Genomic DNA, 15,881 nt, shown 5'->3' on the forward strand with positions numbered 1-15,881 from the left:
GTGCAAAATCAACTTTGCACTGAATGCCACTTTAATTTACACTAATGACAGCTTGTGTCATTAGCTGTAAATGTAAAGCTGTAAATTACAATATATATCCATTTGAACAAGTATTTTCTCTTGTTTTCACATCATTTATACTACTTTGGGTGGATTGTGCAGCAGGCTGCAGCAGCAGACCATCAAAGTGGATGCAAACCTGACTTAACTCTGAACTAAAAAGGAAGTGTTCAGACCCCTCCTTTGGGGGCAAAACAGAACCAGTAACTTACTGCTGGAAAAAAGGACTAGAAAAGCAGCAACAGGACATAACCAGAAAAAACCAAAAAACAGGCAATAAAGTGGTAGAACAAGTTGTCACACAAGGCTATCAGATTATCAGCATTATAAATGCTAAGAATTACTGTGGATGGAAGTTTGTGATGGTTTATAAGTACTTGAAATCAATGATGCCACAATATAGGCCAGGTGACTACAACTGTGCCCTTATGGACCTTGCCTTGTTCTAATCTATTTTGCTTTTGAGAAGCCTTTCCCACTCCAAATGAGATCAGCATTTTAATCATTATCTTCTTTTCCAATCCTCTGTTTCAATTTTTTTTTCTTCTCTAAAACATTAATTAATAACTGTGAGCCATTGCCTTATCATTATGAATGCCTTTAATACAATAAAATGGGATGCAAAATAGGTAAATTAAAACACTAGGAAATACAGCACTGTTTTGTTGAATGTAAACATAAAGAAAAACATAATTATGTCACTGAAAAATGCTAAAGTCTGTCATCAGACCAAAGCAGAACAATTGCTGACTGATTTCTAAATTACACCTTTCTGATGCAAGTATCAATAAAAGCAATAGCATACCATACATTTTTAACTGGGTAAAAATACACTTAAACATAATTTTCTGGTTAAAATTTTACACAACAGCCACATGTGATACTTAATTTAGCTTGAGGCTTGAAGCAGCATAATAATAAATCCACACAAGGTTATCCACATTTAGAAAAGCAGTCCTGGGTCATCTATCTTAGTGGATCTACAACGAAGATAACTGAATGCAATCTCATTACCAGAGCTGTAACCTATTGAGCAGGTTGCTCAATAGTACCACTACCCTTTTTTTCCACACATACAGTTATTTATTTTCAGTGATAAAGCTTTTTTAATTGCAAGAAATTCTATATTCAGTAATCTTACAAACAGCTTTTTTCCAGGCAATGGAATTAAGGCATCTAAATTTCCAAAATCTATGGTACTCAAGGTACTTCAGAAACTAAATTCTTCGTGGAAAAGGGAGAGAGTGTTGCTTTGTTTTACAGAAGATATGACTCCTCTGATAACAGCTGCATTATAAACCAATAACCTTATCTTACATAAATAAATGAACAGCTCTAATGTGCTTTTTATTTCTTGACTTGCTTCAGTGCCACACACATCTGGAAAAAGTTTGATCTGATGAACGGAAACAACTTCTGAATGAAACAAACAGATTTTTCAAGTCCTTAGGCTACCAAGAAGGGGAGGGGAAAGAACAAGAAATAATTTTACTTTCACAGTACCTGCATGAAGCCATATTTGAGCCAGAGTCATCCACGGATGTAGAGGACCCTGTTTAGGGGCACTGCTTTGCAGAGATGAAGCAACCTCAGACAGTGCTTGCTCCACTCTGGAAGCTGCTATTGATGTGGCATGCACTGAACCTGTAGAAGTAGGAAAAAAACCCAACATCACACCATCAGAGAAAGAATGAAGGACATACACATTGCATAAAACATTTAATCATCGCCCTTCTCACAAGAGTTTTCACCATTAACTCCTTTAAATTTCATTTACATTTACCATTTTGGAGAACATTTTGAAATGTCAGGTTAATTTTTCTTGTTATGAAAGCTTTTATACTGGTCTGAAACACAATACAAAATCTCACTGAGCACTGGTAACTACACCTGACACATTTTTGGGTTGCTTCTATGAATACTCTGTATCAAACTCAATACCTCTCACCTGGAAATGTACAATCCAATAAAAAAGGTTTGTGATGGTACTGTATACTGTAATCTTCAGGTTGCTGCATGCACTTTGTTGTTAGCAATTCCTATGTATTTCCATGGAGTGCAATTAGAGGACTATTTTAAGACCAATGACAGTACAAAAAAAGAGAACTAGAATATAGATGATCTCAACATACCCCATCACAAATACACACTGTATGCACTGACTGTAAGCCTTAGCTAGGGAAGAAGGATGAGTTAAATGCATTGTGGCAAAAGAGTCCCTTGTATAAAAAAAATTCCCAGAGCATAAAGTATAAAGGATAATTCTCTCAAAAGTAAGCATTTACAGGTGAGACTAGAATCTCATTGGCAAATAATACCCTTTCAAAGTACTGGAGATGAAAATATTTCCATGACTAGAGAGCATCTAGTTGTAACTGTACTCCAGATAGCCAAGTACTGACAGTGTATATAGATAATATATATTTATTTTTTAATCAAGACCATTAATATTTTATATTGGATCAAATGAGTAGTCTTCTAAGCTCATCAGCATATCTTTTATGATCAACAATGGCACAAAAAAAAGTAATGAAACCTGTACAGGTTGAGCTGCACCCCACAGTCTCATCCTCATGACTAGCAGTTAAGAAATCAAAGGTTTTCTAAGAATTTTAACAGGAAGAGATTTCCCATATAAAACACACATTCTTAAGTGTAACAAGATAAACCAGCAGACCAAAAAAAAGGAGAAAAATTCCCCAGGTACACAGACAAGCAGGAAGCAGAAGTCTGTCTGAATGCGTGCAGTGTGTTTCCCTTACCTGGCAGAAACAAGGGAAAAGCAGCACAGGACATAATGAGCGCTACATATGTCATTGTGAACAAGGAATTGCCCTGAGGATCTGAAGCAGTACCTGGCCATAGAGCTAGCTTTCCTTTACTGGCTGATGGGATGACTCAAACTCCAGCCTGCAGAGCTGAACATGTACTAAAGATTTATGTCTCACATTAAGGCTTAACCTCAGAATATAAGAAAGAAGTCTAAACAAGAAGCATGTGGAGCATATCCCAAGAAAAACAATAGCAAAGGTACCATAAATAAGCACGAATAGTAAGTAAACTTTTTTCTTATCTGAGATCCATTTCCATAAATGCAGCCTGTCATTGTCAGATTTCCAAGGACTAATAGTGAGGGAGTCCCATCATCAGTCCAGAAGAATTTATGAAGAAACGGTGCAATTCATTGTCACACCGCATATCAGCTAATTCCTTTCTTCTGAAAAGTACTCAATTTACTATTAAAAAGGGCTATGCCTTCTATTATTTAAAGAAAGAATTGTGGCTTGGCTGCTAGCCAAGCTACATGTAATTTCATGTAGAAAATGTGCTGTTAGATTTACACCCATAATATTTAACCATCAAGTACATATGATAACAAATTTTTAAAACTTTTTGTACATCAATTTCTATGTAAAAAAAGACCACACTGTGATAAAGTTATGAGCTGAAGTGCCACCTACTTTGAAGTTAAAACATAATGGTTATCAAGTGCTTCCTATGCTAATTAACTACTATCCTGGACAGTATTCTAAGTGGCAGAAGATTTTTTTCTTACTTAACTGTTTTAGAAACTCAGATTGCAGATTATTCTACATAATCAATTAAATTTAAACTGCCATTAAGCATCCTCCCAAATAAGTGGATACTTGGAGCTTAAGGTTGAAGAAAATTCTTGAGTAGAGTACAAAGAAACTTGATGTAATCTTCTGCAGGACTGTTTGGAAATTCCAGCCTCTGAAATTCTTCATGCTTCATTGTTATTTAAAATGTGGAGAACTTAAGGATGCTGTGAAACTGCACAAGAGCATCAATAACCAGGCTCCTTTGTTTAGTTTTATTTCTTTAAAAACCCCCTTTGCAGTAGCTATTAAGAGAGATATCAAGCACAGTGCTGTACAGTTTCCAAAAGGAGGAGGAATGACCTTCAGTCCAGCAGACACTGTTTCCTTTATCACACTTTCACATCTTTACAACTTTTTTTTTCTTTTTTTAAACAGTAATCTTTTTACACCACCCAAATCAGGTATCTTTCACGTACATTGCATTCATGCTGACAGCTCTAACCTATATATAAAACCTATATATTTAACCTATAAAACACGTGGTTTCTGTACTGCCACAATTAGCTGTCATCTGACTCATTTCTGGCTCTTTCTGTTAAAACACAGTAGTTTTGCACTCTGCAGACAACCAGAAGTCATTTAATGAAGTCTCGAGTGTTCTAAAAGCTCTTCCTGACCATTCTACAAATTTTATTCTGTTGTTTTCTTATTTAAACAACAGTTTCCTTGTTCTAAGTCAGGGGCTCCCAGATTCAGATCTTTATAGCTATATATTATAAATATATAGTAATTTCAACTACAACCAATAAAGTTACATAGTGGTTTGTGAGAAATTGAGACTGAGGGTAAAGGGTAGATATTAAAGTCTGCTTAAAGTCTCACAGACCCTATGCAGACAGCTACTTATTTGGTGGCATCCTGTTTCTTTTGGTATAAGCTCTGCTCTCTCTTCCCAGACTTATCTAGAGAATATCTAAGGGCAATGGTAATTTTCCTGCTTTGATCTGTGTTCAGTACATATAGGAAAACAAACACACCCTCCCTTTAATGTCACAGTTCACTTAGTCATACCTTTTTTCAAATGCTCTGAAGCCTGGCTACTCACTTTCATTTATTTAGTTATGTTCTGAAGCGTGTTTATAGTAATAGGGTCAACAGTGAAACAGGAACTGTCTTTCCAAAATCTAGCACTCACCACTTAAATTACTAAATTACTTATTAACATCTGGAATCAACATCACATTGCACACTGCAAAGCACGACAGAAGGTCTTAGTCATAACAAAATGCTTCTAAACCAAAAAGGTACAACCTCCCACACAAGTTTCCTATAATGACATTTGTCTACAATTTACAGAGTTTCTACTCACCATACTAACATAGTATCCACAGCAACCTGTGGTTATGTCAGTGCTCCCAGTCAATCCCAAATAGAAAACCTACCAACAGCCAGGTATAAACACAATTTAACCAAGAAGTTGTCATCTCACAGAAACCTTTCTTTTCCAAATCCCACCTACAGTTCAAATTCTGTGAACAACAAAGTGTTCCATTCATTTTCTTCAGGTTTTTCCTTAGTTAAGTATTACAGGAATGTCTACATGAAACTCATCTTTTAAATACCATTTACAAGTTAATAAGTATGTTATGACTTCTTCAGTTCTTTCCTTGCTCATTTCACAATGAATTCTTAAATAACAGATGTTATCCTAATGAATGTGAATGAAAACATGGACTCTTACCAGCACTTAGTTGGTGCCTAGGCTAGAAGAAAAAAAAAAAATCACTTTGCTACATTCATACAATTTTCCTTCTACACATGTCAAGGATTCACTGTCACCCTTCATGAAACATGATTACATCAACTGACAAAAGCACTTTTGGATTTAAGAGAATATTACTAAACAGTCTTACATTAATCACATTTTCAATGATTCCACATTTACATAAAGAAAAAATGCTTTAACAGCAATGTTCATGCAGGAGAAAAGGGGGAAAACCGCATGACTTACATGCACATAAAGCTGTCAGTAAGGACATGAGCAGTGTGACACACAGAGAACTCTGTGCTAAAGAAAGCAATTGCATGATACAAAGAGGCAGTACCTTCTGCAGGACTAATATATCACTGATGTAATGCATTTGATAAGATAGATTGGCAGGTTTAGCCAAAATTAACGATTTTTCTTGTAAAATTAATTGTCTGAGACACCTTTCACAGTCACAAATTAAAAAGCTATCTTATGTTTTGGTATAAAGTTATGCATGGAGATATCAGTAGTCAGGTATGGACAGTATTATCTGTAGAACATCCCCTCAGAAAGTGGAAAAAGATTTTCAGTGCTTATTCACAGGATATATAAAACATGCTGGTTTATGTAGCTTCCTTCTCTTTCCTCCATCAAATTTGTCTCTTGTACTACCTCATTAAAATCTATGAAACGGTAAAATAATCAATGAAAAATTTCCTAATCAAGGCTAAATACACAGATTTATAGTGTAACCAGTTAGAGAAAAAGAATGTTATTTCAATCCTGAGTAAAGCAGCAATTATTTTTATTGATTTATATTCCTTTATTCTCTCTTATGTAGCTTATTTTAATGATTTCATTATTTTGAAGTGTACTCTTAAGATATTTATTCTACAAGAAAAATTTTTACCACAAGAGAAAGCAATAGTTTACTATGATTCATGACAGCAGTTGCAATGCTGCATTCTGCACTAACATACTCCTTAGTAACAGCAGGGGCATAAAATCTTCTCTAATATGACATGCTGGCAGCTGGCCACTATGTTATACAAGACCTTCCTAATATATCTTTACTTGCAGTCCTTTAGAAAGGAATACTGCCTCTTTAATTATTAAATGCAAGTGTTAGTTGAGTGCAGTCAGATCTCATTTGATTACCACCCTTGAGGTGACTGAATGGGCAAAAGAGCATCAGCCTTCTTTTACAGACTAGACTTCCACTACTGATGGGCAAAACATATGTTTTGTGGTAAAGGCAAAGGTGATTTAAATCTTTAAGACACTAAAAGAGCTGCACAGTGAATACTACTTACAAACCGAAAAAAGGGAGTAAAAACCATGAAAGTGAGCATCAGATGGATTGCCTTTGAACAAATCAAAATACAAATTAAAATCCAAAGAAAGAAGGAGAAAAAAAATTATGTCTATATATATAAACCAGGAACTCCAAGAAAGCTTTCAAGATGTAAATTAGGTTTATAGGGTTTCAAATGATAAAAAAATTACGTAAGATTACAGTTTGCAATAAATATTTCCATAGAGCCCTTGCTACACCTCTAAAATCATGTTCCTGTACAGCACAAATTGGATGTCAAGTCAGTAATACCAAGCAGGTTTTGTTTCTTTCACTCTAAGAGACATGGAACTGTGTGAGAAATGAAACATGAGATTTTCAGCCCTAGTAACTATAACTAACAAGCTCTAAGCATCTAGGCAAACTTATGCTTACTCAAAGACAGAGAGCTTGAACTTTCATTTATTATTTACACTATACACAGGACTTCAATATCTGTTGGTTTGGGTTTTATTCATGATTCCACTGGTTCTCATGCATATGGCAAAAGTTCCAATCCCCAGGAGCCTGGAAATGGGAAACTTGGGCTTTATATAATGGAACCCATGCTTGAACTCAGGCATTCTTTGTTTGCCTTCATTTTTAAGTGTGTTCTTATTAACTTGTAGCTCTGCAAAGAAGTAATTTAATGGTAACTGGGATGTACTGTTTACAGAGTAGGCCTAAGTGAGTTCAAGACAAAAACACTCAAACCTGTAATAGCAATTAATCAGCTATTCAAATGCTTCAAGAAAAAAGTCAAACTACAACTAGTTAAATTTCTGTAATATACATATTTCCTAGAGTCTAAAGAAAGTCTTTTCCTTAATTTCCAGCTACAGGCTTATATTTGAGCTAGTGTTTACAAAACTCCAGTCTTATGTCAGCTATTTCAACAAGTGCGTTTACTAATACTCTAGATTTATCTTCTAGATTTTCTTAGGAATTAACATCTTTGACATACTATCAGTGAACAACTAAGTGTCAAAAATGTTTTTCTTAAGACTGAATTACAGAAAATGCATTGATAAAAACACTGCTATGAATACAGCTATGAGTGAAGGACGATGTAAGAGAAATGAAAATGAGTTAAAAAAAACGGCTGGAAAATGAGGTTGATTTTACACTGTTAACCTGAAATATTTTAGCAGCATTACAGTACAGTCTGTATTCAAACAACACAGGGATTGGTGGCATAGCATGTTTAAATTGGCATAATTTCAATGAGCAGAACTGGTCTTGACTTGAAACAGCATAATGCTGGTTTTCACTGTTCTAATACCTCTTAATCATTCCAATAAGCCCTACCTTCAATATGAAAATACACACTGATATTTAGGTAAGTTTTTCCTTCCCGTGAGTTTTCAGGGAAGATTTGGGATGCAATTAGCTAGAGGCTTTCTGAAATTAAGTCATTAAAAACAGCAGAGATAAGCAAGAAATTCCATGAAAGGAACAGAATTGTTAGGCAAAAGATGCCAGCAATTGAAACAATTTACAGCAGTAAATACTATGAAGCAGTCTTGGCCAATAATGCCTTTTACCAAACACCTATCATTTTCTGTCATAGTCATGAGTTTAGAGTATGTCTGTAATTTTACCTCTTTTGGGATCAATAAAAGAGTCTATGCTGATGAAACTCTTAAAACCCATTCAGCCTTTAATGAAGCGCATCCGAAAGGCCAGATTTCACTGATACTCTCACACTGTTTAAACAGGGTTTACCAGTTATGAAGATTATCAGAAAAATACAGCACAAACTAACACGCCCATCAGGAATAGAAAACAAATTTACAGTGAGGAGGTGTACAGGGCTCAGGAACTTGGTCACAGTGTGGAGAGGCTGCATGGGGCCAGACAAAGGTATCTGGTTTAGGATGAGGAAGATGAGAAGATACAAACAGTTGGAGAGGAGACTCTGTTCTTGAGAGAGAAGATGAGGAAGTATCAGAGGCTAAAAAGCGAAACAAAGAGAATGATAAGGGTGTGGGGGGCTGGGAAAGAAAAAAAGATCCAACAGGGTATAATGGACTCACGGAGGAAAAAAAAAATGAAAAGCATTTATTTCATCATCCAGTAAGACGGAAATGGCTTCTACATAAAATGAATACAAATTCTTCTGAAAGCAACATAAGAAGAAATACCATGTATTCATATAGATTCAAAACACAAATTACAGACCTTTTCCCGTTGTTCTAATGCAAACATTTGTAAAATATATTTAAGGTGAAATAAAGAGCAAAGTTTAAAACTCAGCTACTATTGCTTATTTCTATGACAAACTCAGTGGACCACAACCAATATGCAACACTTTTTTTCTGTTTTTAAAAAGATGGAGTGCAACTTACCTTAACCAAAATAGCCAACTGAGTCTCAAGTGATTTGCATATATCTACCTTTAGAAATGACATGTGCCTGCCTCCCTGTGATATATCTTACTTCAGTGACTGATCAAATTTTTTTTGCCTCCATATTTACACTTCCTTCATCAATATATGCAAATACGGGTGCATGCCAGGCATGGCAAACCAGCTGAAATAGAAGGCAAACATAAAGTAGACTTGCCAAATACTGATCAGGGCATTAGAATTAATAATCTAGCCTTGTAACAAATCTACAATACATTCTTTTTATACTTCAAAGGTTACACAAATATAAACTTGAATCATTTAATCTTTTCTGATTAAGGGACTGATAAGAGCTCTCTATAAAACTAGTTTTTAAGAATTTTTTTTCCCAAATTCCGACTTCTGCTTTATTGACACATCTAAGAAAATGAATCCTTTACGCTCACTGCATCTAGATGTTTCTTGAGGGTTTTTTGTTTGTTTATTGTTGTTTTGTTTTTCAAAGGAGTTTAAAATTTATATTGCAAGTACATCAGACTTCAGATTTGAATTTTAGCTCTCATTTTTAGTACTTGAATTGGCCAAACTCAGATTAGACAGGCAAAGGGAATCATCATCATAGGAGGCAAGCAAAATTAGGAAGGGAAAATTTCCCCATGTTTATGTCTACGCACACACATAAATGCATACACATGGTAGCATTATCCTGTTTAAAGAGGAGGGGAGCAAACATTTCTGTATTAAAAGGATATTCCACAATGCCTTTCCTATGTACATCTATTTTAACACTTGTTTATTTATTTTTATGCTAAACTCCTTCTGCATTTCTGAACACAAGTGATCCACATAACTTTCACATGAGCTTTCAGCTTGTTTCTATCATCTCCCTTTTGTGTACAATGTTTTTTTTAACCATCTGCTTAGAGTTTCCTCACTTAAGCACTACAAGCTTAATTTCTCTTATTCTGAGACTAGATGTAAACTTTGGATTTCTGGAAATATTTAATATAATCCTATGGATGAAGAATTTTTGACAACACTTCTAAATGTATACTACTGTACAGATACAGTAGACAACAAAGCTTTAGTCAACAGAATTTTTGTACTGGTATTGCAATAAGGTTTCCTCTGCTAAAATTAACAACCAAGAAACCCCAAAAAACCAAAACAAACTCAACCCCCCAAAACCACCCCAAAAAAGACCCAGCCCAACCCATCTCATTCTATCCTCCAAAAGTACCTTTTATAAGAAAAACAATCAAAAAGAAACCCCTTATTTTCAATTTCCCATCTTGTTCTCCTTCACAGTAAACCTAAAATTTGAGATTCTAGTAAAGACAGCTGAAATTAAAAAAAAAAAAGACAAATCAGAACTTTTATAAAAATCTAGATCAAGATATTGGTTGCAGGATTTGAATTAGAGGTAAGCTTCTTGAAAAGCTCACTGTTTTAAATAAGGTTTCATCTTTACTTAAAGACACTGAATATGTATTCTTCAAAAAGCACCAATTCCTTATGCTTTGAAGTGCTGGCAAATATAAAATAGGATATCACAAGAGCTTTGTGTCCCCATGGGTGAAAAACAAATAAAGAAAATACTACAACCTAACACAAAAACCCTCTCAAAACACCACCCATCACAAGCATTTTTTTGGAAAGCATGTAATGAATTATCTATGTCTATGTATGCCTATAAAATCTTTAAAATCTAGTTATGTCCTTAAACTGAAACAATGAGCTAGACTAGAATATGGAGTGGTCACTATAGAATAATATAATATATTACACATTTTAATTGTGTGAATGCAAGAAGACAGAAAATTTCACATTCGGGGCATATCCACATCCAGGCCATGCCATATTGAAATTCTTTGGAACCTATCTTTGTAATGCGAACTGCAGCTATAGCAGCCAGGGAACACTTTCTATTTACTTACATAGCTTCAAAATTGAATTAATAGTGAATCCAAATTTAGCTTTCAGATGTAAAATTGATATAAACAGGATTTTTCTCTACCACACAATTCTGATATTAAACAAAGAGATAGATTACACATTTCAATGTGTAAACTTATGGGTCAGTGTATTCTAATTCATAGACTGGCAAGCTTTCCCATAAGCTGTTTGTGATGAAGTGTGATTAAGCAGAAATTCACAGCTAAAGGTGCCAGGAAAAGCTTGCTACAATTTTTAGACAAAACCCAGGAAACAGAAAACTCCCAATATTTAGAATGCAAGTAACATATCGTAAAGGTTTTTGGAACTAGCATCATCATGGTCATTCCTTCTGCAATTTTCATAGAATGTGGGGCTCACCTGCTTTTTGGTTATATGACTTTTAAGGCATATGAAATTAAATTGTGGTAACTGAATATACTAAATTAGGCAAATAACATATTTACTGATATGAAACAATCTTAGCTTTTATGCAGTGCCCCTGTGTGCAACAGTTTTCGATATGTATATAAAAAAAATCACAGTATAAACAATGTCATAAATACATTTTGCATATAATGTCAAAACTATGTCTACAGGAAACCAGTTCACACATAACTATATTTTAATATATTTTAGCTATTTTAATTAATTTAGCTAGCAACTATTTCTTCAGGTTTTTTGAGATTTAAAGTTTTCTGAAATTTTTCGGATTTACCTTTTAAAAGGAAAATATGTGCAAATATTGAATTGACAGAAAAGCATTGGACTTTGGCAAACAGTCTAGTTCAGCATGCCAAGTTTTAGCCCTTGCATAAGGAAATACCACTTAGCTCAGCAAGATCAATAACGTAGATATTTTAATTTACAGGCAACATGGTCAGCAAGTACTTCATAAGTAAAATAGAATCATTGCATGATGTCTATTTCCACCTATATGACAACAATTAAAATATTCTCATATTACATAATCTCACGTTGGAAAATAAAACAACCAAAAAAAGAGCTAAATCTATCTGTAACCAGCCCATTTTACCTGTCTTATTGTCCAAATGCAGTTCTTACCTGTTTCAGGATCACTGAAATCTGGTAATGTAATTGTATTAAGCTGTCGTCTGTCAGCAATGGCTCTGTCTAACAGGCTGCTCCCACGTCCAGAATCACTGCAGTGAAGTATAGAAATTGTAAGCTATTAAAATATGAAATTATATACTGAGATAGAAGTTACATAGTGCCCTCCTCCCACAAAGGTTCTTGCTGTAAAAGTTCTTGTGATGAATAAATTTAGTACTAAGCACCACTAACCACTCACATTGCACTAAGCCAGATGCATTAAACCAGAATTAAGCTGAACAAAATTAAATCCATATTTACTTCAGCAATTCTGTTTTCATAATTAATAGAAGCATGAAGGGAATGCAGGCTTTAATTTGCTTCATAGCTAACAGCTTCACAGAAAGGATTTATTAGACCTTACACTTTTATATAATATGAGGTACAGCTCTCAGAGTAAGCAGAGATGGAAAAAGTTTGAAAATCAATACTTTCCACAGACTGAAAAACACTGAACTCGGAACATTTAATATTGGGTAAAGATACCACAAATAATTTCCCAGAAAAAGGAATCACGTTTATCTCTAGAGCATTTGGGTTTGGTTCCTGTTTACATACACTTATTAGCTATCTAATGTGATCCCTAATTTGATCCCAACTGTGCAGCAGTATCATTTTGAACACTCCCAACACCTCAGGAGCCTACTCAGTGACAGCAGTTTTCACCAATTGCTCCTGTGGACAAACAAGGCTTTTATCTACTTTAGTTATAACTGGTATCTGTCTCTCAGGCTTTTTGTTGATGTACTTACTGGAAAAGGAATTGCTCCTAAAATCACTATTAAAGATTCAGCAGAAGAACAGGAACTGAAGAACTAAGTGCTCTTTCTCCTTAAGATGAAGTAAGTATTGAGATGCTGACAGGGAAGTGTGAAGAAGCACATATGGGCTCTACATCCTTAACGTTCTAAGATTAATATATGAATTTCAGTTTTAGGATTATAAGTCTGGTACTATTTACTATCAATTAATACTTTTTTAAAACCTCATTTTTCAAAGAAACACCCCATAAACTTGAAAAGAGTTAAGCTTTTGGCTGGTAGAAAAGTGCAAAATTTTGTCTAATGCTCATGGAAAGGAAAAATATCCCTAAAATTCCTAGTTTGAAGTAAAACCTGAAAGACTTAAATCTAAACTGCAAAACTGGGGTACAGTGCATCTTTATATTTATCTGAATTTTAAATCCCATTCTTCTGAATTTGAACTGAGAGAAGGGCAAGAAGCCTTTCAGCAACTCCCCATAGCTGCTCACTTTAAAAACCAGTGAAGGACCTTTCTCTCTTTGTACAGCTGTTACTAAAATGATAAAACCAAAATTTTGCATTATCCTAACATTTTTTGCATGACTGATTTCCTTACAAAATGGTGCCCTTATAGCAATCCACAGGAAACAGCAGGGAACCTTCTGGGACGCACACAATCAGCTATAGTTGTTACATCCCTTGGTGTGTATTTCCTGGTAACTGCTGTATTAATTACTTTCTCAATCCACAAGAAATGCCATGCCAAATGCTGCTGACAAGGAGAGATGGACTTAGTGTTAAGTATCTTCTAAGCACAACACTGGCATTGTGGTTTGTTCAGTTTTCCTAATGGAAACTAAGAACTGGAAAGTAAGTGAATTCTCTTCTAATGAACTGCAAGCAGCAGGCTGAAGTTAAGCACTTAAACCTTCCAAGCCTTGCACCTCAGTATAAATTATGTCATATTAACTATCTTATGAGGAAATAATTTGTATGCTGATTAAAGACAAAAGAAAATTGTTCTAAATTAGCTAAACAAAGGTAAGGCACAATGTTTCATTTAGCGCTTATTTGGTGAGGTACATCTAATTAAACGTAATTTATTTTCATTATTAAAAGATTACTGAAGACATAGAACCCAAGTTTACTCAAGAAAATCTAATTAACTGCCAGAAGAAACATTTCATATAAAATTCATCTAATCAGAAAAGAGTTCTTATCTCATTAGTTTTATATTTAAATCAGAAAAGTTGTCTCATATAAGCATAAAGGGTATTTAAATATATGAAAAAACAACAGTCTAAGAATGCTTCAAATTATTAAAAGTCCCTTAATTATTGGCATAAATGACTACTTTTTAAAAAGCTTTATTTCTAGTGGGAGAGATGATTTTCAAATAGTGCTTTTCAACAAAATGAAATGTGTGTTAATATTATAGAGGTTGGACAATTTAAGTTTTAACAACAATCCAGCATCACCATTCTTCACTATATCTGGAATGCTGTGGGGCGAATAGAACATCCCAGTCAGACAGATCTGGATCTTTGTGTTACAGCATGAAGTCATTCAGCCCTTGAATTGCTCATGGGCCATCCAAAGAAAGATCTGTATTGCACTGTTGGATATATTCTGAATGTGTGATTCACGAAGCCTGTCTCCTTCCATCATGACACTTAGCCACAGTTCCTTCCCATTCCATTCCTTATTTTATTTTGTTACCAGAAACCAGAACTTTAAGAAAATCTCTAAATGTCAAAATAAAAAAAAAGCAGTAAAAACTATCAGATGCAAAGTAGTCCTTGTTAATTTTTCCACTCTTGACAATGGTAACATTGGAGTTAGTAAACACTGCTGTTTGAAGCTGACACAGCCAAAGAGTAAGTATTCACAGTCAGTGTTGATCTCTGAAGGAAAGTATTACTTAATGTGCTTAACATGGCACAGTAGCTTTTAGCACAAAAACAGTAACAAAAAGTCACGGCAAGCCATGATTAGACCTTGATCTGCGTAGAAGATGTAACAGCAGAGATGGAAGGTGAAAACATGTGCTGGAGTATGTGCAAAACCTCGCTGAAATTAAGCCTACACATAAATTTTTATTATTCTGTACAGCCGTGCATTCTGGCAATAAACTCTTAAACCCCTGTCACCACACACAAAATCAGCCAACTAAAATAAACCACTAAGTTGGAAGTGAAATCTCTTCCAAGTTCTTGCTACTAGTTCAGTGACTCTCAGCTGAAAATAATTCAACTCAAACCTTTCTGGCTGCTCATGTACTTGCTTTCTATACCCTGAGTCCTGCTCCCTGCTCCACAGCCCCTTCTGACTCTGCTCCCTTCCCAGGCTTTTCTTGACACATCCTCCAAACCTTCCTGCTCTGAACTGCTCACTCTCCTGCTGGCAGGGAAAGCTATTTTCCCTCTTTGGCCATTAGATTTCAACTCTCTCAGTCTTCTTAAAGAGGTGCATGTGCACACGTAACAGAGATCAAACTAAATAAAAGCAATATTCACTGTATAGCTATGCAGGGATCTGATGCCTCCTGGTACAAAGCTCTTCTGCTGCAGTATCTCTTCTCCAGAAACTGTCAACCTTTCTAACAACCAATTAAGGAGAAAGCAGAAGAAAATTCTGCTTGTCCTCTATTTCAGGTATTTGATAAATGTGCTGCCATACACACATACGAGCATGGATTTCTGCAAACTGTAATTTCTGTTAATTTCACAGCTTATCTAAATATATATGGCAAAGGACCTTGACTAAAGACTTTTGCATACTCAAATAGGACTAGATCAGCTTACCCAAATACTTCCTAGTACTTCGGAAGAACCTAAATAGGCTCACAAGCAAGATCTCCTTTTAAAAAAATGCTGACTTTGAAAGCAAATATTTATCCATGTGATCCCTGCTGTTTCTATAGTCTTAATTATCACTAAATAAAATGAAGGAGGACTAGCTGTAAGTCCTTGAACTAAATTTCCACTACAGCAATCTCCACCTGTGAATATAGAAGGCTCTATAGCCCAGACTTGG

General features: G+C 35.0%; 1 protein-coding gene across 2 annotated transcripts in view; it reads right to left on the reverse strand.

Annotated features, from left to right (window-relative positions):
* TTC7B (tetratricopeptide repeat domain 7B) overlaps positions 1-15,881 on the reverse strand; it is a 110,494-nt gene that overhangs the window by 31,995 nt on the left and 62,618 nt on the right. Inside the window, exons 17-19 of one of the 2 annotated variants that reach the window (XM_030451559.1) lie at positions 12,055-12,152; positions 8,502-8,660; positions 1,564-1,704 (exon numbers count right to left, since the gene is read on the reverse strand). In XM_030451559.1, the coding sequence (XP_030307419.1) occupies positions 1,564-1,704; positions 8,502-8,660; positions 12,055-12,152 (398 nt within the window). The remainder of the gene's footprint in view (positions 1-1,563; positions 1,705-8,501; positions 8,661-12,054; positions 12,153-15,881) is intronic. The other variant, XM_030451560.1, reaches the window with a different exon arrangement.

The sequence above is a fragment of the Calypte anna genome, chromosome 5A (genome assembly GCF_003957555.1).
Source record: "Calypte anna isolate BGI_N300 chromosome 5A, bCalAnn1_v1.p, whole genome shotgun sequence".
NCBI classification, from domain to species: Eukaryota; Metazoa; Chordata; class Aves; order Apodiformes; family Trochilidae; genus Calypte; species Calypte anna.